Raw genomic sequence first — 24,006 nt, 5'->3', positions numbered from 1 at the left:
GGCACACTGTAAGTGCTTGAATACAATTATGGAAAAAAAAAAGATCCAGAACTAGAGGAAGAGGAAGCCTACGGGAAAGAATTTCACATGAGAATGACAGAGCTAAATGCCTGTGGTTGACTGAGTAAAAGTAGCCACTAACAACTATGGGATTCAGACAGCGGCGGCTACATAATCACAGACCCAAGGTCATTACTCATCTATCTATTTTCTTCACCTTCCCAAACAGTAAGTGGCCTGGACTATCAGAAAATGATTGAAAACTAAGCCAGGCCAAGAACAATAAGACATTTTTGTTGCAAATGTGGTGGTTGAAACATTTTCATTTTAAATCAGGCTTTAGAGCAACAGCAGGAAACTCTCAAGGTGCTACAGATACTAACACCATATAAGGTATGCTATATTGGTTCATATTTTCAGCAGCAGGTATTAGGAACCACTTAGCTACTCAATGCTAGAGACTGAAAAATAAATTTTCCTGGTTAATATACAACTATGAAAAAAATATCTTTTCTTATATGAATGTCACAAAATCTTGAATGGCATAAAAAAGCATATTATTAAGAATCACACCAAGTCATCCTTTCTGTAGCAAGGTATATCTATGCCTGTCCCCAGAAAGCGAGTGTACAGAGTGTTCAACTCTTTATCATATGGGGTAAAGAGATCGAATCCTTTAACAGGTGGCCCAAGTACCTAAATTAGCTTTGCTAATATATTTGATCCCACCCGGGCCTATAGGTATTAGAGCTTGGCAAATCAACCTGAATTGAAATAGATTAAATTCTTAGGATTTACTATCATGTCCAATTACAAACCTTATACTTTCTGCCAGTGTTAGTACAGCACTCTGCATAGAGTAAGCGCTTAATAAATACCACCAGTATTACTAGTCTACTGTTTAACAACATTAACATATAACTCGTAAAGATGATACTAAATGCATTAATCCCAGTTTTTCCCAATATGCTCACAATTTGTCAAGTAAACCTTTTGGTTGAAGATTCAGGTTCTGTACTGAATTGGCTGGCATGCAATACAAGTTTCAGTTAGGGAAGATACAAAAGGAATTCTGCAGTGGAAAGAAACCTGGCCCCAATTAAGTCATGTTCAGATGAAAAAATGTCTTCTTTGCCAACCACTGTTTCAATGCTCTTCAATCAATCAATGGTATTCATGAAGCGCTATGTACAGAGTACTGTACTAAGTGCTTGGGAGAGTGCAATACAACAGAATTAACAGACACGTTCCCTGCCCATAACGAGCTTACAGTATACATAATTTTTTTTCATAAGAAAGTTGGCAATGGCTATGTTTGAAATATGCAAAATTATCCCTTTCCCTGATGATGTATGTCTTTGATCCAGAGCTAAATTAGGGTCAGAAATCTGGAACCTAAAGGAAGATGACACTCTTCCCTCCCCCAAACCCCCACCAAAAGGAAAGAAAAAAGAAACAAGACTGCCTGAGACTGAGAGGCTTTCCTAGCTGAGCTACCTTAACCTTGGGTCAGAATGACACAGCTCCAAGCTAGAGGGGAATATCCTCCTGACTGTGTTTCATATAACAGAATCCATTCCCTTCCTCTTTAAACATGGCTGGGAGCAATTGATGGGTACTGAGCAACGGCTTCTGCAGTTAGACTGCAACAGAGAAATGGTCCAGGTGATCCAGAACCCAGCCTGGCAGGTGGGCAGGTGTTTTTGGGACAGACTGGTCTCAAAGGAAGACTGTCAGTGTATGAAAACATAGTTCCTTTGGGATTTGGAGTTGGGGGCGGTGAAGACAAAGAGCTATACTACTCACTGTCATCATGACAAGCAATGCCTTTCCAGGGAATATGAAAATGCAAGCAGAACTTATCTGGGGCTCTTTTTGTAAGACTTCAGCTGTCTGCTTCTTGTTCAAATCTTGGTATAGTGACAACTAAAGCACTGGAGATTTCATCCCCAGGTTAAATTGTGAGACTTAAAAAATGCAGTCTTCCAAGATGTGGGGGGGGAAAAAAGCCAAAAGCAAAAAACTCAAAAAAAAAAAAAAAAAAGGACGGGGGTGTTGAGATGAGAAGAGAAACTCTCTTGCATTATCTTGGCATCCACTATAATTCACTGGTCTCTTTAATTTGAATTTGCAAATAATGGAGAGTGTAGGGCAGACCCTTGGAGTACTAATCAATAGGACCAACTGCTGAATACTTTGTCCTGGGCCAAAGTGAAGAATTCATGAGCACTTAGCCTGAAGAGCCCTCTAGAAACTGAAACTAAAGGCGGCTCAGTTACCAAAGATGCTTAAAAATAAGACCAAAGTGGCTCAGGAAGGTGAGGGAAGATGAATCCCATGGGTTCAGGTAGCCAGCTAGGGATTAGCTGGAAAAACCCCAGGACACATGGTTGGCCCGCTAAACTTTGTTACTTTTGGGCAGAGAATGGGTCTTCCAACTCTCTTGTATTGTAATTGCCACCCCCCCAAATGCTCAGTACAATGCTCAACACAGAGTAAGAGCTCAATAAATGCCACTGAGTCACATATCCCTTCTGCACTTAGGTATATATCTGTATACTCTGTGATTTCCTCTATAATTTAAAGTCTGAGTCCCCAACTAGATTGTAAGATCCTTGTGGGAAGGGATCATGTCTACTTATGTCTATTATATTGTACTCTCCCAAGTGCTTAGTATAGTCTTCTGCACACAGTAAGCACTCAATAAATATCACTCATTGATTAATTAAGGTAACACTATTGGCATGATATGCTCAAGGTCTCTCACTGGATTTCCAGGGTCACATGCCTGGAGAATGGGCAAGTCCATTCAGTTCCATCGCTAGCTGAGCCACTGCAAAGAACAATCTCCCAATCCTGAGACATGGCTTTGAAAAACAGATGTGAAACACCATTACCGGCTACTGAAACATATGGGCCCCTCCTTGCCCACACCCTGCTCCTGAGAATCCCTCTTGGATAAGGGCAATTCAGCCATTAGTTGCCCTCCTTACTCAGTGTTGGGGGGGAGGAGTAGGACCCAAGAGTGAAGAAGGAACCCTGGAGGGGAAGGGAGAAGTCATAGGACCACCCTGAGGGGCAACAGGACTGGGATATTCATTTCCAAGTCTGCTACAGGGCACTAGTAGCCTGAAAACTTTAATGAGATCATCTATTTATCAATGGAAGGAGGTTGATGGAATCACTTTGTCTTCCACAGCTGGAAGGCTGGCTAGGAACTAGCCCTTTGTATAGTAAATTCCTTACATGGAAGGTACACAATGTTTCCATTTTCTTTGACAGACTGTTTAGATGGTAAATAACCCCACTAAAGCAACAATATTTTGTTGCTGAAGTAACAGTCTAAGAGAAGTAACAGTGTAAGAGTATGGGCAGCATTGACTGTTGAGGTAGATTCTTTAGTTCATTATATTTTCTTTCCTAATTAATCACTGAAGGCTTTGGGCTGTTCTTATGTGTTGGTTTACATTTCCTTATCTAGCTGGAATGTTCAGGGGGATGCAAGAAAGAGAAAGCGGAAAGGGATGATGAACCCTACAATTTCTGGACTAACAACTCACAGAAGCACAGGCCAGAAAGTGGATTGCGTTGCTGGGGACACAATCCTTAGACATGTTCAACATGTGAACTCCCTGGCTGACATGTTCACATCACAATTTGTCAGCATGTTCACCACAACCAACCTGCTGTTCTACCAAATTTGAGGACTTGTGCAGGTAGGGTGGAGGGCATATCTGGTCCTCTTATACTTGGCCTCCTTGGGGTGAGGTGTAGAAGACATGTGTACAGCTCTTAAGTGTCTGGGGAGGATCACTGAATTTCCACAGACAGAATTCTAAAAATAAAACCTTAGGGAGACTTTTGTTTCTTTTAAGGCACCTTGACAAAAATGTGCCACTTAAGCACACAATGGATAACTCTGAAAATGAAAACTTTAAGTAATGAAATCCAATAACTTTTCACCCTGCCTGGGTTATCATTTGCATTACCTCGGTTCAACTAGAATCTTGCCTCTGGAAGAAGAAGGATTCATGTAAATGCTTGTTTTTCTTACACAGATTTACTGATGTGAAAGCTTTCTAAACAGACATATAATTTCTGCCAATCGCATTAGAATCTCTTAGGAATGTACTGAATGCCAATGAGCTTTGGTTAAAGGTGATCTGAAGTGGGTTTGGATGGTGCAGACTTGCTAATGAATTATGAAACATTACTATCATCAATTCAAAACCTGACCATCTGGGAAATACACTACAGTGCTAAGACATTCCTACTTAAGAGCTTTTCCATATAGTCACATTTTACTGTTATTACCAATAATAATAATAATTTGTTGATTATTTAAGTACTTACTAGGTCTCAAGCACGAGCTAAGAGCTGGGGTAGACACATGATGATCAGATCAGACACAGTCCCCAATCCACACAGGTCACACAACCTAATAGGCAGGGTTCACCAAGTGTCTAAATCCCTATTTTACAGATAAAGAAATTGAGGCACTGAGAACTCCCATGACTTGCCCTAAGTCACACAGCAGGCCAATGGCAGAACTGTGATTAGAACCCAGGTCCCCTGACTCCCAGTCCATCCTCTTTCTCTAGGCTTGTCATCACCTTTTATTTTACATGTTTATTATTTCTGTCTTCCCTAGGAAATTTTTCATACTACAGATGGACATCTGAAAAATATTTCAAGAAATGGGCATCTCCCACTCTAGACTGTAAGTTGGATGTGGGCAGGGGACGTGTCCACCAACTCTGTTGTACTGCACTCTTCCAAGCACTTAATACAGTACTCAGTGCACAGTAAGCGCTCAGTAAATACCACTGATTGCAGTTTAGAGAACAAACATCAAGTGGGAATGAAACCTCAGCCATGTGCAGAAAAGTTCTTGCCTGTACTCAAGTCTAGGCTTGAACAATTCTAATCTGAGATGCCCCATCACAGAAGATAAGGTGAAGGTGAGATTCAAAACTTACTCCAAACCAAAGACCCCTGCTGGGAGAAAGTGCCAGAGTGGCATAGCATCGTCTTACTGTAAACATTCATCTTGATGTACAACGTAATTCAATCAGTCATGTTTATTGGGCACTCTCAATATGTGGAAAACTGAACTAAGGGCTTGGAAGGCTACATTGGAGTTAATAGACATGATCTCTGCCATCAGGGAGTTTACTATCTAACAGGGGAGACAGACGCTAAAATAAATTGCAGTTAGGGGAAAACATAATTATTGAGGAAATGGTCTGTAAAAGATATAAAAAAATCACGATATAAAGTGGGGGACTGAATCAATTGGGTGCACAAGGTAGATATGAGGAAATTTGCCACTCTCCCCAAAACAAGCTATGGATGGGATCATTTAAGGAGAAAACTCAGAATACCATTTTAGGCCACTGAAACTCACTGTGCCCTGGAGCTTTAGGATAGGCAAATAGTCAACATTTTGCTAAAATTAAGCAGCATCACTTCTAGATTGGTTTTCCAAATATCTGGGAGCCAATCATTTGGAGTTAGAGTTTGAATGCCTTTCTCATGCCTGCTTTGGGTTTGCTTTAAAGAGATGTGAAAATAAACTCTGTAACAAGCCAAAGAGCTTGAGATGATTCAAGCTTTGCTGATGTGGATGCTTCATTCTAATAACAACAAGAGCTTTCAGTGTGCTGAGAATTTGACCAAAAAAGTGAAACTGATGAAATCTCCATCCAGTTGAGATCAGAGACAACTAGAGGGATTTGGGCACCACGTTTCAGATAAAGTGTCTGCCTTCTCTCTCTGCTAAAGCGGTTACTCAGATAAGATCTGCCACATTTAGACAAAGCACATAGGGGTATGAGATGCAGTTCTTCTTTTGGATGAAAAAACACTACCATTAGTACAATAGCAATACTTTATGCCTTGCATAAACCAATAAGCTCTAAATCAATATGGAATGACAGGAATTGATTTTCTCATCAACAAATCTTCATTTCTCTATCATTTTTTCTCAGTGAACCACTTTTACCTGTCACAACTCACATGAAAGTCAAAGATCTGCCCTTGCCTTAAAACAGACTGTTTATATCTGGCTTCTGATAACCTCAGAGTCTACTCCATCTGGCAACAGACACATCAAAAAATTGCTTCCTTAAAGTTCCTGGTATATTCCTGCCTTAACTGACTCTCGGCAAAGGACTGGTTGATTTTCATTATTTTTATGGAAATCAGAAGTAGCAGCAGTCCAAATTATCATAAACATTTTACAAAGTACAACTTGCATCCCAAACCTGATCTCCACCAAGGCATCATCAAAATCTTACCAATAATAAATCCTGCACAAACTTTCTCAACTGTTTAAAGGGAAAGATACAATAGAAAATACATTCAGTGTGGGTGTTCATCCCTAGGGGGAAAAAAAACAAACTAGAAAGGTAAATGTGTTCTTCAAGAGATGCCTACAGCTCAGCTAATCCTACCAGTTCGGCTCACACCATGGGACTCTGCTTAGTTTAATACCGGTCTGCCAAAACCTCCAGGCTCTCCTCAGAGCAATACAGGACTCCCAGTAATTCTGCAGTCCTCCTCCTCAAATCTACAAGCTGAGCATCCTGCAATTAGCAAGCAAGGCACTACGGATGACATACCTAACTGGGTATTGGGAAAGCTGTTCTTCAAGAAGGAACATCTGCAGGTGATCTTGCTTTACACAAACGAGAGACCAAATACCTCATCTCTAACTGATCATCATCCAGCTAAACTCATCTTCCCGCCGCCACGCTCACTGCCCAATGTACCTTCATTTACTGATTCACTGCTGGGTTCCCCTTTGAGACTCAGCATCCTGGAGAAGCCATTGGACAGTGTGGAGAAGATACCCCGGATGAGATATCTCTGTTGATCAGAATCCACTGACCTCACTGAGGTGAGAGGCGGTCTCGCAGACCTGTTGCTGTCATCATGGGGCAAAGGTTCAGAAAAAGACCTGCTGAACGGAACCCGAACTGATCTGGTCCTAGTCTGATTCCCCTCTCCCATCGGCTCGCCTAGGGAATGCTCAGAAGCAGGATCACTGCTGACCATCTTCAGGATGTCTGCGAGACAGGGTGTCTCATCGGGGTCACTTTTCTGATGCTCAAATCTCTCTCTTTTGCTCAACTTCCAGTAAAAGGGGGAATGAGTCTGCCACCGATAAGCCCCCATCGGCTTCCCTAGATCAGAGTCGGGATCATCACTGGTGCTCTTCTTGTCTTTTGCTGGACAGTGCCACTGGTAACTCTTCAAACTGGCCCGAGCTCCTGCAGCACCTCCAGCAGGTTCTGACAGAGACCGCCGGTAGTTCTTAAAGACACTCATATTCCACTCCTCCGTTCTCAGCGTCTCTTGACTCTAACTTCCTCGTCCTCGGCAGATTTTGCAGTCACGAGCCCCCACTTGTCTGGATGGTCAAATACATTCTTCTGTTTGAGCAGCTTTCTTTGTGTGGTTCTGAACCACAGCAGATGTTGCTGCTTAGGAGTTGGTGCTCAGCGAGTTTCATTCAGATTCAAAATCCAGTGGCACTGGTTCATTACCCCATCTTCCTCGAACACAGGGATTTCAGCAGCCCCTACCAGCCTCTTGTGTGGATCTCTCTCTTCACTCTGCAGAGAAGTTGAAGGTTTCCAACAGGCAGTTAGCACTTCCGGCCCTGGATCACATTTCTGCACTGGGGGTTTCAGGAAATGACTTTTTTTAAAAATGAGAAATGAAAAGCCACATTAGAAAATAAGAGCCAGAACCTACCGGGCACCTTCTCGCCCAAGAGTCGCTACATTTTTACTCTGGAAATGACAGAGTGGTAAAGAACAGAATGTGAAAGTTCATGAGCTCGACACTTTCCGGCACAAAGGTGCTCAGGGGGACAGCCACTCACAATTGAGTTCGGACTGAAGCTCTTGAAGCAGAAGTTCAAACTTCGAGCAACTTCCTTGCTGTTATAACTTGAACTCCCTAGAGCCCACTGGTTTCCAAACGAACTCTTCTCGTCCCAAGGATAAAACCACCTCTCCCACTCCAAATTGGGCACATTAAGTGTCACCACAGCAAGGAGACCGGCCTGGAGTAGAGAAAAGAAAGTTGGGCTTTGAAAAGACAAAAAAGCAGTGTGCAAGGGACAGGAAGGAGCGGTGGTGAAGTGAAGGTGGGTGGGATTTGGTTAGGCTTTAGGGAAGAAAAGCAAAGTTTTGAGGCAAGACCTTATGGTAACTGGAACATGGGAACAAACATTTCAACCTTTCTAGGAGGGTAAAGTTTGCTTTCGAAATCCGAATGGGGGCAAGTTGGCTGGAAATACACTCCTATCTGTTTAACCAAAGAAATTCCTTCATTGTTTTTACATTCCCTACAACTTAAAAAACAGCTATTTATAAATTGGTTTAAGCATGGAACATATACTGAATCCATGTCCCCCTGTATGCCAAGTTTTAGCCTGGAGCAAATTTTTTTTTTTTTAACTGCTCATAAACCCCTGAAAATAAGGGTTTGTGATGGAAAACCTGACAGCCTTGGACCACCGATGCACTCGTGATAATCAAGAGCACTTTGCAAGCTATAGAAATTATATTCTGTGCTGGCAAACAAAATGTAAATAGCTTCCTCTACAGAAGATCTTCTCTTAGCTAGGGCCCTTAGACCACTTGTTCTGCATTGTCGGTAGACAGTAAAGTCACATGTAATGTTGTTGCTTCCTACATTATTCTGTCTCAGTCCCTGCTGGGAACAATGGAGATTCTTGAATTATTACCAAGCAATCTCCTTCAAACCCATTGTAAATTTCAGCTGCCATTAAAAAAAAATTCTAAGTTTATGACAATGATCTTTTATTTAGTTAACTGATACAATCTATATATTTTTATGGTAAGGAAATGTAGCATGTAGGCTTCCAAAGATAACATGATGTTGTAGATTAGGAAAGATTACAGTTGCTCCATTCGTTCAAAGTTTTATAATGACCTTGTGGATTAATTATAATAAGTACCTTGTTAAAAAAAAAGACTTCTATAAACAAATAGGAATCTCTGCAATGGTTGGGCAGATTTGTTCACTGGGAATTTCTAACCGTACTGTGGTTTAAAAGATTAACACAACAGGGAACAGCTCAATGGGGAAAAGAGTGACCAGCACTGACCGGAAGCAGCGTACACTCTGAACCCAGTGAGGGATAAACAAGAGCAGAGTTGTAATGATCACAAGAAGGATGAAAAAAACCAAAAAACCCTTGGGGAATTATTTATTTGGAGAACTGCCATAAATGTTCATAATTGGTACTTCTCCATGGAAATTGCAGATGCTGTACTTAATACTAGGAGGAAAATTTAAGGTTATCTTTCCAAACCCACCAAGTGGTAGAAAGAAATGGAGAGGGAAAACTTCTTCCCTACTTGATAAGTAAACTGGTATGTGCTATGCCTTGAAAAAAGGTGAGGGCTCCATTTGTGAAGAAATGTACCAGTTCTAAGCTTCGGACATGGTCACTCAGTTCTAAGGTAGAGGTAAATTTTACACCTGTTTGTAGAGTTTGAATTCTCCAAAGTTAAGTCCCTAGGGCTCTCTCACTGTAAGAAATGTGCAAAAATGATGGGCGGCAGTCAAAATTTGGCATTACATAAGAGAAGGAAGAAAATACAGGTCTTTCGGCAGAGTATTTAAATCATGTGGACAAAGTGGGTTCTTATTCATTCATTCAATCATATTTATTGAGCACTTACTGTGTGCAGAACACTGTACTAAGCGCTTGGGAAGTACAATTCGGCAACAGATAAAGACAATCCCGACCCCACTTTGGAAGTTGCTAAAAGTGTATCAAACAGAAGCAGTGTGATAATAGTAATAATTACGGTATTTGTTAAGGGCTTAACTTTGTGCCAGGTGCTGTACTGAGCGCTCAGGGGGTCAGTGCAAGGAGCACAGGTTTGGAAATCAGAGGACTTGGGTTCTAATCCTAGCTTCTCCATTCGCCTGCACTGTGACCTAGGTCAAGTCAAACTTCCCTGTGCCTCAGGTTCCTCACCTGTTCTCTCTCCTACTTAGACTCAAGTGGAACAGTATTTATCCCTCAGTCAGTACTCAGCACAGTAAGAGCGTAACAAATACCAAAATTATTAAGTGTAAACTAGTGAATATTTGCTGGGAGCTCTGGCAAGACTCAAGAATGTCATTTGTTTGACCCCTCCAAGACAATCATAGCAATCAAGTACCTACTGTATTCCAAACACTGCCAAATGCTGCGGTAAATACAAAATACAATAACAGATCTGTCAGATCCATCACAGTTTCCCATAGGTTTGATCAGTCTTAACCTCCAAAAAGGCAGGCTGGCTTGCTAAGAAGAAATATTAGTCACCTAATCCTTTCGTAAAGATATATTATGAAAAAAAATCCAGGATGAGTTAATATTTCAGTAGCGACCCATGTTCACACTAGAAACTGGAATGGTAAATGTGACCTCAAAATTCCTCAGATCTCTGATGAATACGGCAATTCTGGTGTCAGTAAAGTCCCAAATTAAGCAGGCTTTTATTTAGACAGGCTTTAATTCTTCTGTTTTCCTGCATACTGAATTGGCTTCAGTTTCTTTAAGCAATTTCAATAGTCTTCTGTCTTTTCAGGCCACCCATTAAGACTCTTTCGGAGCTCTGGGTTAAGAAAAGATCTTCCAAACTAAGGGGGGAACTCCAGGGCCCTTGGATGAATTGAAGTGGCAGTTCTGAACTGAAAGGGGATGCCACTGGATCGAACAGGGTGGCTCAGATACGAGTCTAGCAGTGCTCCAAACCATTCTTATTTTGATCTGGGACAAGGAGAGATAGAATTAAGCTCCAGGAGCCGTGAACCACCAGGAAGCCCACAGTACTAAAACCGGTGTGGATTGCCAATTCTCACCTCACCCAATGCAGAAATTGAGGCTGGTGAGATGGAGTCAATCAGCAGTTTTTTCAGACATTGCCAGCCTGATTTGAATCAGCAAGGACCACTTGGAGAAAAGATGCTGTGGCACTGAGTTATGTAATATTAAATAACAGGCCAACTAGTCTAGATAGAAATGAATTGGCATCTGGTATTTTCAAGTTCAGAGCTTGGATTTTTTTTGGACACAACTCTAACACTGTAACTCCTGGTTTGGGTGGCTAACATTGGGAATATACTAATAGCAGCAGTAGTAGAGATACTTATTGAGAGACTGCTGGATGCAATGCACCATATTAAGTGTTTGGGTAGGTACAACTGAGCATGTGGGAAGGTGCGAGGCATATTCTCTGCCCACGAGGCACTTACATTCCTAGGGAAATATCTGACATGACTACTTTCATTAAAACAACAACAATAACAAAAGATACCATTGCCCCACTGTTGATTCCTCAGTTGAAAATAATGGTTCAACAAGAAATGTGGGACAAGCTGGTGCAAGGGTTGAACTGGAGGCTCTTGGTCAGCAAAACAACACTGACCACAGAAGAAAACTGAGATCGACTCATGCAAACCACTTACTAGCTCAGCTGTATTTATCTGAGCTTGTTCTCTGACTATTTGAATTAGTCTTGGATCGGTTAATTGGTCAGTTGGGATAAGTGACCATCTACTGGGAGGTCACTTCAATTTCTGGCTAAAAAAACCCAACTTGCTTACTTGCATGATACCTGGAAATTCAATAACTAAAATGACAACCAAAGCAAATGGCATTATGTTTAAAAAAAAAACAGAAGAGATGAAGATCGGAGAAGCAGCAGTGAGCCTCAATAAGGGAAGATTTCTTTTTTTAACTTTCAGTTCTAAAGTCTTTCAGTTAGCAGAGATTTGAATTGCACATTCACAGACTTATCCTACCTCATTATTACAGTCTGATGCTGTTTGCAGACTGTTGGAACTGGTTCTTCCCCCCATTTAAATCATGTTTTCATTTGTCCTTGATTTATGGACAACTGTAGTCACACTGCATCTTGGTAAATTTCCCAAACATACAAATGAATCACCTTATAAAATGACTGCCTATAGATTTATCAATTTTAACAACTATTAACAATTTCTGCATCGCTGTGCTTGACTACTGTTAGATGGAATTGCCTATACTATTAGATATGTTTGCTCCCAGGTGACAGAGTACAGAAAACAATTTCTATTTTCATTTATTGAGAATTGTATTTCAATTTTCTTGCCGACTTTCAGAATTGTATTAAGCTAGACTTTTAGGAGCTGTCACGGAGTCCTTCCGTTCACTGGGTTAATCCCTCCTGTTGTTTACAGGATTCACTTGTATTTATTTAAAGGATCCAGAAGCTCGTATCTTATGGTCACAATCTCATGATCTGTTAGCTGTCTAGGACGATTTCTTTCCCCTTGGTAATACATCATTCATTCATTCAATTGTATTTATTGAGTGCTTACTATGTGTAGAGTACTATACAGTATTTGCAACTCAATAACAGAATTTATTGGGTTATGAAATAGTTTATAAACCTAAAAAATAAGCAGCAAGTCCTTAAAACCCAGAGGTATAAGATTGAGAACAATCATTTCACTGAGGTTTAAATTGTGTGAGGCACTCACCATTTGTGTCACTCAGTTTTAGGTATTGTGTGATCACAGCCCTTGGCATTATTTTGATTTCATGAAATAGGCATTGCTCAGGCAGGGTTTCGACTTTTTGGTAAAGTCCTTGTTGGCTGCTTAGTGTGCCCTTATATTTTTAACCATATCTCAAGAGTTTGACCTTATTACTATATCAGAGCCTCACCTTCTAAGAAATGAGGTGGAGAGAGAAAACAGCTTTCTGCCTTGGGCACAACTTACCCATAAAGTAACCACCACAAACACTCCCCCCCCACCCCCACCCCATGACTCCCAGATTTTGTGGTAAGGTGGTGTAATATAAAAAGGATTATTTGGAGGGACATTTCAGCCCACATCATAACAAAAATCTTGATCTCCCACCTCAACATGGGAGACTGGACCTTCCTAACAGACTAGGAGACTGTACACGTAGACAAACTGAGATGTTTGCAAACTAAGAACTCCTCTTCATCAGATTAAACCTTCCCCCCAAATTAAAAGGTTTTTGTTTATGTAAACCTAAGTAATTAGTGATGTAATATCCCCTTCCCACCCCTATCTCCAGAGCCCATCTGCTTCCCGCTGAAGCCCTTCCTGTGGACCAAGACCACCTCCCCTCAGACCATTAGTCTTGAAAGACGCACCTGACACGTACACACAACCATTTCCCATTGGAGAGAGAAGAGTCTGTTGAGAAGGCTAACTGGAGAATGGCTTGAAAAGGTCAGTGTATTTGGAACCATCGTTGCTAAAAACAAGACAAAACCCTTCAAAGGACAGCTTGTGAAGTCTGTACATTTACAAAAATGAACCAGAACTATCTAAGAGTCTCTTCAACATCCTCCTCCTAGAAAATGTGTACAGCTTGTTAGAGCTGGATATACAGAGTGAGCTAGACAACTCCAAACAAATCTATTTTGACTTCGGGAACTAATGGCATGTTCCGCATGGTATTTCAGAGATTATCTTGGGCCTGAAAATGAAGCAGATGACCCATTGTGATGATTTCCAAATCACATGGCTCTGTGGAACCCTCTCATGACTCCAGTTCTCCAAGGCCTAGGCTTGGGCTATTTTATTAGCTTCCAGTTTTATTTCTTGCTTTGATACAGGCCGATACAAAAGCAAAAGTAAGAGACGCTGCATGGCCTAGTGGAAAGAGCACAGGCCTGGGAGTCAGAGGACCTGGGTTATAATCCCAGCTCTGCTACATTCCTGCTGGGTAACCTTAGGTAAGTTTGAGTCACACTTCTCTGTGACTCATTTCCCTCATCTGTAAAATGGGGATTCAATAGCTGTTCTTTCTCCTACTTAGACTGTGACCCCAGGTAGGGCCTGATTATCTTGAATCTACACCAGTACTTGGCCCATAGTAAGCCCTTAATAAATACCACAGTTATTATTAATGATAATTATGGTATTTGTTAAGCCCTTACTATGTGCCAGGCACTGTACTAAGCTGTGGGGCATATCGGGCTGGACATAGTCCCTGTCCGCATTGGGCGCACAGTCTTCATCCCCATTTTACAAAGAGTCCCAAAGAAGTTAAGGGTCTTGCCCAAGGCCACACAGCAGATAAATGGCCAGGATTAGAACCCTTGACCTTCTGACTGCCAGGCCCATGCTCTCGCCACTCCACCATGCTGTGTCCCTTATTACCTTCCCCCAAGAGGATAGAAAAGGCTTACATAATCAGGCTTGATCTTAATACATAATCAGCACTTGAACATCACATCATTATTATCATTGTTATTATTACATTCCTTGTGTAGCTGAAGGCTATCTGGTAACATGTCCATGATCAGATTTTTCTTTATATTCCATTTCCTATCAGTTCTTTCATGGAGAATATTAGGGAGGAAAGTTCTTCAGCAAGTCAGAAAAACTTCTTACTTGTGATTTAGGATCCATATGATTTTTTTTCCAACAGCATGAACATGGAGAAGGGCAAGGTTTCTGCTCCAAGAGGTGATATCCTAAAACAGATTCAGGAAGAAGTGCTTGCCAAAAGCTCTCCCTGCCCCAAGAGTTTGCATTGTTCCTAAGAGAGGGCTGGTTCTTGGGAGGGGGAAATGGGGGAGGATGGCAGAAGTAGGAGTCAAAAAGAGGAACGGGGAGAGCAGGAGGAGGATAGAAAAGGAGGCAGGAAGCAGAGAAGAGGAAGAACCAGACCCTCTTAGTTCAATTTACCAGATCTTTGCAGACGGAATAAAGGACTTACAGAGATGTTATTACTTCTGACTTAATAAAAAAACAGAAACAGTAACATTTAATAATTTTTAACCTCACCACAACCAAAGTGATTAACCTCATAAATAAGCATAAAAATAACTAGTCCGTACACTATAGACATCACACTAGCCTGTCCTTGCCCACAGAGGTCCCCGAGTAGTAAAGAAATGCTTTCTACACCTTAAGCTCTTTCCTTAAAATAGACAATTACTTTCCCTAAGCAAGAAGTTGAGAGGCTTTTCCCAACATGGTACAAAGCAATCCCACAGAGCCTCCACTTATCTCTGGGAGGTTTTTTCCCCTCCTATTGTTTTCCAGTCGCTTACAGCACCAGATCAGACTAGGAGATGAGTTCTACTGCCTGGATCAGTACCAGATCAGACCACGGGATGAATTCTTTTGTCCAAATAGGTTCTCAGCTGGCTGGGACCACTGAGCTAAGATTTTTCCTGTCCACACAGGTAACCTTTCCCCCACCTCTCACCTAGCACACCTCAGGTAGGGCTTATCCCATGGTGTGACTTACTGGATACTCACTTTCAGAGAAATCCTAAAATTATGTCCTCCTTCACTCTTAGGGATTAAAAGCAACAATCTGAAACTAGGGACAGTTTAAACTCTTTTCTCCACTATTTATTTCTCTCTGATCACAGGCAGGTGTGACTGCCTCATGAAATACTTCCAATAACCCACTGATTAAGTACCTCAGAAAAACTGTTTTTCAAAGTGCAAGTTATCATTCAATTGCCTGGTGTTTTTCCCCTTTATCCTTGATTTTTACCAGAGCCTCTTAGAACTGGGAAGGACCCAGGAAATTCATTAAGTCCACCTTTTGGCAATATCAAAATTAAATCAACTAAATTTCTCCATTAATTTAAATATATACAAAGTCTGACAGATAGGAAATGTAAAGTATAGCGAGCTTCCTATACTTGTAAACTTTTATTAAACGTCCCCTTCACTTCTACAAAATGCAGCATTCCCGTTCCCCTAACCTTTCTTCACAGTCTTGTTTTCCAACCTTCCAGTCACCTGTGATTTTGCCCTGAGTTCTTTAAGTTCTCTATATTTCAGAATTGAATCCAGTTTTCTCAAAAGATTTTCACTAATTCTGCTGAGTACGATGAATTACCTCCAAATTCTGACATTCTAGCCCTGTTCATGTAACGGAGTGTCATGCTGGTTTTATATGTAAATTCAGTAATAATAATAACTAATAATTATGGTATTTGTTAAGCACCTACTTTGTGTGAGGCACTGTACTATGTGCTGGGGCAGATACAAGATAATCGGGTTAGACACAGTCCCTGTCCCACAAAGGACTCACAGTTTTCATCCCCATTTTGCAAATGAGGTAACAGAAGCCCAGAGAAGTCAAGTGACTTACCCAAGGTCACACAGAAGACACATGGTGGAGCCGGCATTAGAACTCAGGTCCTCTGACTCCCAGGCTCATGCTTTTTCCACTACGGCATGCTACCGCTCATGTTATTCTCTCCCAAGCACAGTGGCCTGCACACTATAAGCACTCAAGCACGATTGATTGTTTGATTGTGGGGATGTCATCCTCTTCCCCATGCAGCAATTATATGGGGAAATGAAATGGGATTTTCACAAAAAGGGAAAGCAGAGCCCAGTTTTAAGGCTTAGGAATGATCCACTTTAAATTACTTAGCAGAGCAGTTAACATTTGAGAGGCAAAAGCAGGACACACACACACACACACATACACACGTGCGTGCCTGCTGGGGAGAAATCATGAGATTTCTGTGAGCCAAGGAGATCATGTTATCAAGTGACAGGATCAAAATTAGCTTTGAGGTCTGCAAAGAGCAAACACATCAACAGCACATAGAAAAGAATATCCGTAGTGTCATCTTCACACCCAGGGAGCATATAACTGTCTAGCTGTACTGCCACTTTATGATCAACATTTCTAAATAACTCTGTTTCGATTCTAATCCTAATCTCCAGTTTGAGGTCATCTAAAGATTTGATGAACATGTTCTATTCCATCATCCAGGTCAGTAATGGGAATGTGAAACGTCCTTAGGCCCAAACTTGACACCAAAACCCCCCCACTTATTATCGGGCTTCAGGTTGACATCAATCAACATAAAAGCAGTTTCTGGGATAGCCTTCTAGTCAGGGGTACCCTTGTCATGTAATAGTGGAGTTTAGACTATATCATTTTGTAAAGGACAAAAATAAAAACTCAAGCTAAAATTGTGATTGGACTGTTTCTGTTGGTGTTTTTAAGGCACTTACTACGTGTCAGACACCTTTCTATGTGCTGGGGTAAATACAAGTTTAGCAGGTTGGACCCAATCCACGTAATCCCCATTTTACAGATGAGGTAACAGGTAGAGAGAAGTTGAGTGATTTGCTCAAGATCACACAGTAAGCAAGTAGTGGAGCCGGGAATTAGAACGCAGGTCCTTCTGATTCCCAGGCCTGTGCTCTAGCCACTAAGCCACACTGCTTTCCAAAATCTGCCAGCCACTTAGTGTTGATTTTATCCTGGACAAAAGAAGCCCGAGTTATAGCAAGTAGTTGTGTTAAAAATGGCTATTCTATCACATCAGGAGTATTATACTGTTTTTCAAACACACCCTCAAATTATCTTCCTCCCTCCCATCTTCACATAAGATGCAACCATGCCCACATCCTTCACACTTCAGCAGCCTCAAATGTTTTTCAAGAGATAGCTAGCAGTGTCTCTTGTTTCATGTACAAGATAGGCAAAGATCAAGCTAATACTCTATCATTCATGTGACACAGTAAAGAACCACGTGCAGCCAGGGGGAAAAGAAAGGCTAAACATCCTGTTCTACAGGCAGCATTTGCAAAATAGTTTGTCTATAAATAACCCAGAAAGAGAATCAGACTTAAAATGAACTAGATGGGGTACAATTTGTCATGTGAATTTTTCAAATCCCTCAATGAAATACTTATTCACCTGGCTGATCGGATCTGTAAAAAAAAAAAATCTTGATTTTATGAATAAGTTGCAGATGAACAAGCTGCAGTCAAGAGTGGGAGACAGGCATTAATATAAATAATTTACAGATCTGCTCATAAATGCTGTGGGGTGAATACCAAATGCCCTAAGGGAAAAGACCCAAGTGCTTAAATGACACAAAAGGGTGAAGGTGGGGGGGAAGGGGAGGAAGAGGGTTTAATAGGGGAAGACCTCTTGGAGGAGACGTGATCTTACTCAGGCTTTGAAGAGGAGAATGGCAGTCTGGTGTATATAAATGGGGAGGGAGCTCCAGGCCAGAGGGAGGGTATGGGAAAAGGGACGACAACAAGAAAGACAAGATTGGGGCATGGTGTGCAAGCTGGTGCTAGAGGAGCAAAGTGTGTGGGCTGGCTATAGTAGGAGATCAGGAAGGTAAAATGAGAGGGGGCAAGTTGATGGAGTGTTTTAAAGCCGATGTTAAGGAGATTCTGTCTGACATAGAGGTATATGGACAACCAGTAGAGGTTCTTGAGTGTGGAGACATGGACTGAGCTTTTTTTGAGAAAAATGATCCAGGCAGTAGAGTGAAATATGGACCGGAGTGGGGAGAGGCAGGAGGCAGGGAGGTCAGCGAGAAGGCTGATGCAATAGTCAAAGCAGGCTAGGATAAGTGTTTGGATTAATAACAATAATAATGATGACATTTGTTAAGCACTTACTATGTGCAAAGCACTATTCTAAGCAATGGGGGGATACAAGGTGATCAGGTTGTCCCACGTGGGGCTCAGTCTTCATCCCCATTTTACAGATGAGGTCACTGAGGCACTGAGAAGTGAAGTGACTTGCCTAATGTCACACAGCTGACTAGAGGTAAAGCTGGGATTTGAACCCATGACTGCTGACTCCCTAACCCATGCTCTTTCCACTGAGCCACACTGCTTCTCTGATTAGCATAGTAGCTGTTTGGGTGGACAGGAAAGGGAAGATTTTAGTGACCAACAAGATTTGGTGATAGATGAGTCCAGTCACAAGGCCTTTGATATCGTGTGCCAGTGCAAAGGAACCAATTATAGCGCTAGCGTATGTTTGCACTGTATTCTGTTTTATAGTTGTTCTCCCTCTGACTTCCACTTTGTGTAAATTATTCTTGTCTGCCTCTCCCTTTAAAAAGGCTTGGAACCTGTTTGCTACTATTTTTGTACTCTCTAAGGGGGTCTGTACAATTTCCAGTACTCAGGCACCCAGTCAATGCCACTGATTGATTGAAATTGGTTTGCCCTACACCATTCAAACATTTTTTTTTCCTGCCAGTCATGTTCTTGCTGGGCAGAGGGTGAAACAAGCAAAGTAGGAGGCCAGAGTGTCTAATGAAGCTACTGTAATGGTGGAGTACAGGTTCTACTCCATTAACCAGTAATATGAAAATGCTAAAGAACATGAGTAATGCATTTCACACATTTCATCTCATAAATTTCAGGTCCTCAGAGGGTTAGAACTTCTCCAAAAATGCTCAACAGTTTTGTAAAGCCCTAAGGAAGAAACTCTTGATCACTACATTTTATGAAATTATCACAATCAGAGGCATGCCCCGTGATACAACTGAGGCTGGAGAGTAGCAATTCATTCATTCATTCATTTGTATTTACTGAGCACTTACTGTTTGCAGAGCACTGTACTAAGCGCTTGGAAAGGACAATTCAGCAATAGAGAGAGACAATCCCTGCCCACACAGGGCGTACAGTTTAGAAGGGGGGTGTTGCAGCAGTTGGATGGAAGGTAAGAATGGACATGTATGCACAGGTTATTTCCCAGCACAGAGTATTACGGGCCAGGTATGATCCAGGGTACTCTTGAACTTTGGAGAGTAACTACTGAGTGTGGAAAAGGAGAGTGAGATGCTACATTTGAAGTTTTCTATAATGTAAGATCACTTCGAAATCACCAAAAGTCCTAAACAAACTCCATCTCGCAACCCCTTCTACCTTCGGCCAGCCCTCAAAATGGAAAAAGCAGCAGCTCCATTTCTTCCAACGTACAAATGTCTGGCTAAATTCTTGCTCCTCTCTACACTTTTTACATATCTTACGTCTACCCCTTTGAGGCCAATGACAACAAACAGCAGCAAGAGCATTCGAGATGGGGTAGCAATGGTATATGAAGGTCTGAGCTGTAGGGTTGAAATCTTGATCTGTTTCAGAGCCCGTTTCATTCTCTGTGGCCACAGATAAAGTTAAAGGATTTCACTAACTTCATAGGTTTCTTTGAAGATTTATGAGGATCACCCTTACTCTCACTTCAAGGAGAAGGCATACTTTCGTAAAACCAAGAATAAAAATGCTTTCAAAGGGATTTCTTGCTTCCAGCTCCCCATAAGGACAGGTACACATTTTTCAAGCACACCCAAACAAATGCACATCCAACTCGACCCAACCAAATTTCAATGGCAGGTAGGATATATGTACTGCAAGATCCATGAAGAATACGCAGCCTTTGAGACTACTAAATAGCCACCATCTGCCAATTCTCTATATTAACATGACACAGCACTTGAGATTATTTCAAACGGTAAGTAAAACTTGGGGTACAAAGGGATGGAAAGATGCATCCAAGACACTATTCTCAGTGGCCCATTCCCAAATCCTGTGCTGTCAGTTTAGCTTCTCAGAAGCTATAAAAATTGCACAAACGCCAGTGTTATTCCAAACCCAGAAATACTGCCACCCCACAATTTACTGCCACATCTCCACTACCAACTACTACCCATCATTATGGCATAAATAAGGAACTATCAGCAATATCCATAATTACTGCTCTGATGTTCTCCAGCATAAATACCACAAATATCTTTAATAGAAAAATTCTGTCACGAGAGTCTACCATAGCTGGCTCCTCTTTGGCCGTTTAGTGGTGAGGTAACAAGAGCAGTGGGTTACTGTGGCAGAACTGGTGGAAATAATGACTGACATCTACACATCATTTATTAGCTATTGATTAAGAGGACTAAAAATAACTCTACAAATGTACAAATTCTAAAAGATAACTTGCTTCTTGTTCGGTGTTCTTTAAAATTACTGCACTAAAATTGTTTTTCATGCCTGATTCAACCAGGGTTCAAAGAACCCAATGAATGCCATTAGGCACATGGCATTTTATTCCTCCCAACCTAATCTAATTTTCATGTACTCTCTCATGTGCTTAGTGCAGTACTCTGCACATAGTAAATGCTCAATAAATACCTTTGATGGTGATGATGTCTAGACCAGGGAGGGTCTGGAGTGTCGACTCTATTCCAGGGCAGTCACACGAGGCCAGGACGGCTCAAGGAAGCCATTCTGAAAGTTTGGTTCATATTCATTAGTTACACCCATATGTTACACCCATATGTTCATGCTAGGCCTGACTTGGCTGTAGGTCTATCAGATGTGCTGGATCCAAGAGCCTCCTTTGGAGATCATGAGGCAGGAATGACCTAGAGTTTGGCCAGCCCCTAGCGGGGCCGTTCTGGACTAGAGGGCTCTCACTACCCACATCCCCGTGCCCCGCTACACCCAAAGCCTTCCCTTTCCCAATCTGGGTTGGAAGGGAATGAAGTTCCAGGAGACAGAGGCAAGATAATTTTGTTGGGGCTTCCATTCCACAGAATTAGTCTTGGATGTCAGCCTATTTTATCATACTTTGAATTTACCTCACATTTTTCTCTGAGGAATCATAAAAAAAATCCGATGTAATCTGTTAAGTGTTTACTATGTGTCAGGCACTGAGGTAGATATAAACTAATCAGATTGGTCACAGTACCTGTCCCACAAGGGGCTCACAGTCTTAATCTCCACTGTACAGATGAGGTAACTATGATAGAGAGAAGTTAAATGACTTGCCCAAGGTCACACAGCAGACAAGTGGTGGATCCAGGATTGGAACCCAGGTCCCTCTGATTCCCAGGCCCATGCTCTATCCACTAGACCATGCTGCTTCTCACAACAAAGCTCATTCATCTTCACGAAGTTGGAAATCAGAGGTAGAGAGGGACAGAGTCCAGAGATACAGGTTACCAGCTCTGCCACTTGCCTAGTATAATGTCTTGGACAAGAAAACACCTATTCTCTTTCCTCCCTAGACTGGGAATTCCAGGGACTGTACCAATCTGGAAGTCTTCATCTATATCTGGCTTCAGCCTGTCTCTTTTTTCTATCTGATCTCCCTTTTAGCACTCCTGTGCTCTCCAACAACCCCTGACTGTCCCAAGGAAGCTGAGTAATTTGTACCAGTATTCCCCACTTTGCCAAATTAAAAAAAATTGCTCCAGTTCCATAGAGTATGAAAGAACTCCAGGGAACTGAAATTTCTGAGACACTCTACTTGGGCAGCATTTTAAACACCTGGGTACTGTAAAATTCACATACTAGCTCACCTATCTGTTTTCACCTAGACCCTCTATGCTTGAGAATGACGATGATGATGGTATTTTTAAGTGCTTACTATGTGCCAGGCACTGTACTAAGCGCTGGGGTAGATAGAAGGAAACCGAGTTGGACACAGTCCCTGTCCCATGTGTGGGGCTCACAGTCTCAATCTCCATTTTACAGATGTTATAACTGAGGCATAGAGAACTGAAATGACTTCCCCAAGGTCACGCAGCAGACAAGTGGCAGAGCCCGGATTAGAAGCCATGACCTTCTGTCTCCCTGGCCTGTGCTCTATTCACTATGCCAAGCTGAGAAATCTACTAGAGTTGAGACAATGTCTGGTCTATAAGGTACAGAGGCTGCTGCAGGCAGTGCTGGCAAGGGAGATGTCACCATCAAGAAAAAAAGATTATTTAAATCATTAGTGTCATGTGGAACTATAAAAGGAAGAGGAAAGTGGGCGAGCAAATCTTGTAGGAGAGTCCCAGTCAGGACGCTGGATTCTGTTCCCAGCCCTGTTACTCCTGCTGAATGATTTTTAGGAAATTAAATCATATTTCAAATTAACAGATTGTAAAATATTTAAAATAACTCTTCCCCCTTCTACTTGTACCTATAAAAGAAAACCCCTATTATTTTTTGTCAACATCTAGAAAGTCCATTTCACCAATATAGTTCCTAGAGGACAGGGACCATAACATGTTTTGGTTTGATGCTTTATCACCTGCAAAATTGCCCTGTTCAGAAGCATATTTAATAATAATTCAATAAAACTGAATAAAAATTCTAAATGGAAGACCTTTGTTATTAGGGTTAAGACTGTTAACATAGCAAAAATAATAATAATAATTATGAAAAAAATAGGGTGAAATTGCTTTCTCCAGTGGTCTCTAAAATTGACCTAGAATAGTTTGTGTAAAGAGAAGAGGATGGACCAAATGACCTTTCCAAATACCTTCTACACCTTTGACTCTAACATCAGTAATTACAAACAAAGTGGAATTGGACAGAAAAGCAAAAAATTATGGTTCACTTATGGTCCTGGTGTCAGCTCTGGGGAGAAAGTTCAGAATTAAGAGCATTTAACAGATGTTAACTGAAATAACTTTTTTTAAAAAAACAGACAATCTACATCTTAGGCCTTACTATAAATATGAGTTTGAAGATAAATATATCCTACTGGATACTCTATCAACACATGATACAGCAAAACTCCAAACATATGCTCATTGTGGGCAGAGAACATGACTATCAACTCTGTTGCACTGTACTCTCCCAACCTCTCAGTACAGTACTCTGCACACAGTAAATATTCAAAAAATACCATTCATTGGTTGATATGATGAGGAATTAAAAGTTTCATGTCCAAAATAATGTTAATAGAAACCAATTTCTTTGAAAAATAACACACCACACACATAAAACTGCAAACCTCTACACATTTATTCATGGTGCTCTGCAAATGCCAACACTTCATGAAAGCAAATAAACCTTTCCAGTAAACGTTCCCTTGCCTTCTGACCAAGGAGTACTATTTGATCCTGGCTGCCTCTGATGCCTCCATCACAGATGTAAGCCTAATCCTTATTTAAAATAAATAAAACACTCCCCACCCTCCGCTCCCAACACACACACACACACACACACACACACACACACACACAAACACACACACACACACACACGCAGCTGCCTCAAGTTATCCTTATTACAGCCTTCACTTCTTTTGTGCCTGGTCATGCATTATTACTGAACAGAGCTCATTTCGCTTTTGAGTTGCAATATCCTTTGTTCATGGACACCATCAAACAAGGTGGCTTAATTTCCAGCCAGCTAATCACTTTT

At 41.4% G+C, this 24,006-nt stretch overlaps 1 protein-coding gene across 6 annotated transcripts in view; it reads right to left on the bottom strand.

Annotated features, from left to right (window-relative positions):
• The window catches only part of RASAL2 (RAS protein activator like 2), a 257,669-nt gene that overhangs the window by 149,515 nt on the left and 84,148 nt on the right, over positions 1 to 24,006 (bottom strand). For 2 of the 6 annotated variants that reach the window (XM_029081342.2, XM_029081341.2), the window contains exon 1: positions 6,774 to 7,812. The exons of 3 other annotated variants lie outside the window; for them this stretch is intronic. In XM_029081342.2, the coding sequence (XP_028937175.1) occupies positions 6,774 to 7,332 (559 nt within the window). In that variant the 5' untranslated portion in view covers positions 7,333 to 7,812. Of the gene's footprint in view, positions 1 to 6,773; positions 7,813 to 24,006 lie in introns of those variants that run through there. One more of the 6 variants, XM_029081340.2, reaches the window with a different exon arrangement.

The sequence above is a fragment of the Ornithorhynchus anatinus genome, chromosome 16 (genome assembly GCF_004115215.2).
Source record: "Ornithorhynchus anatinus isolate Pmale09 chromosome 16, mOrnAna1.pri.v4, whole genome shotgun sequence".
NCBI lineage: Eukaryota > Metazoa > Chordata > Mammalia > Monotremata > Ornithorhynchidae > Ornithorhynchus > Ornithorhynchus anatinus.
The sequence above is the reverse complement of the archived record's forward strand: the minus strand, read 5'-3'. Positions and strand labels throughout refer to the sequence as shown.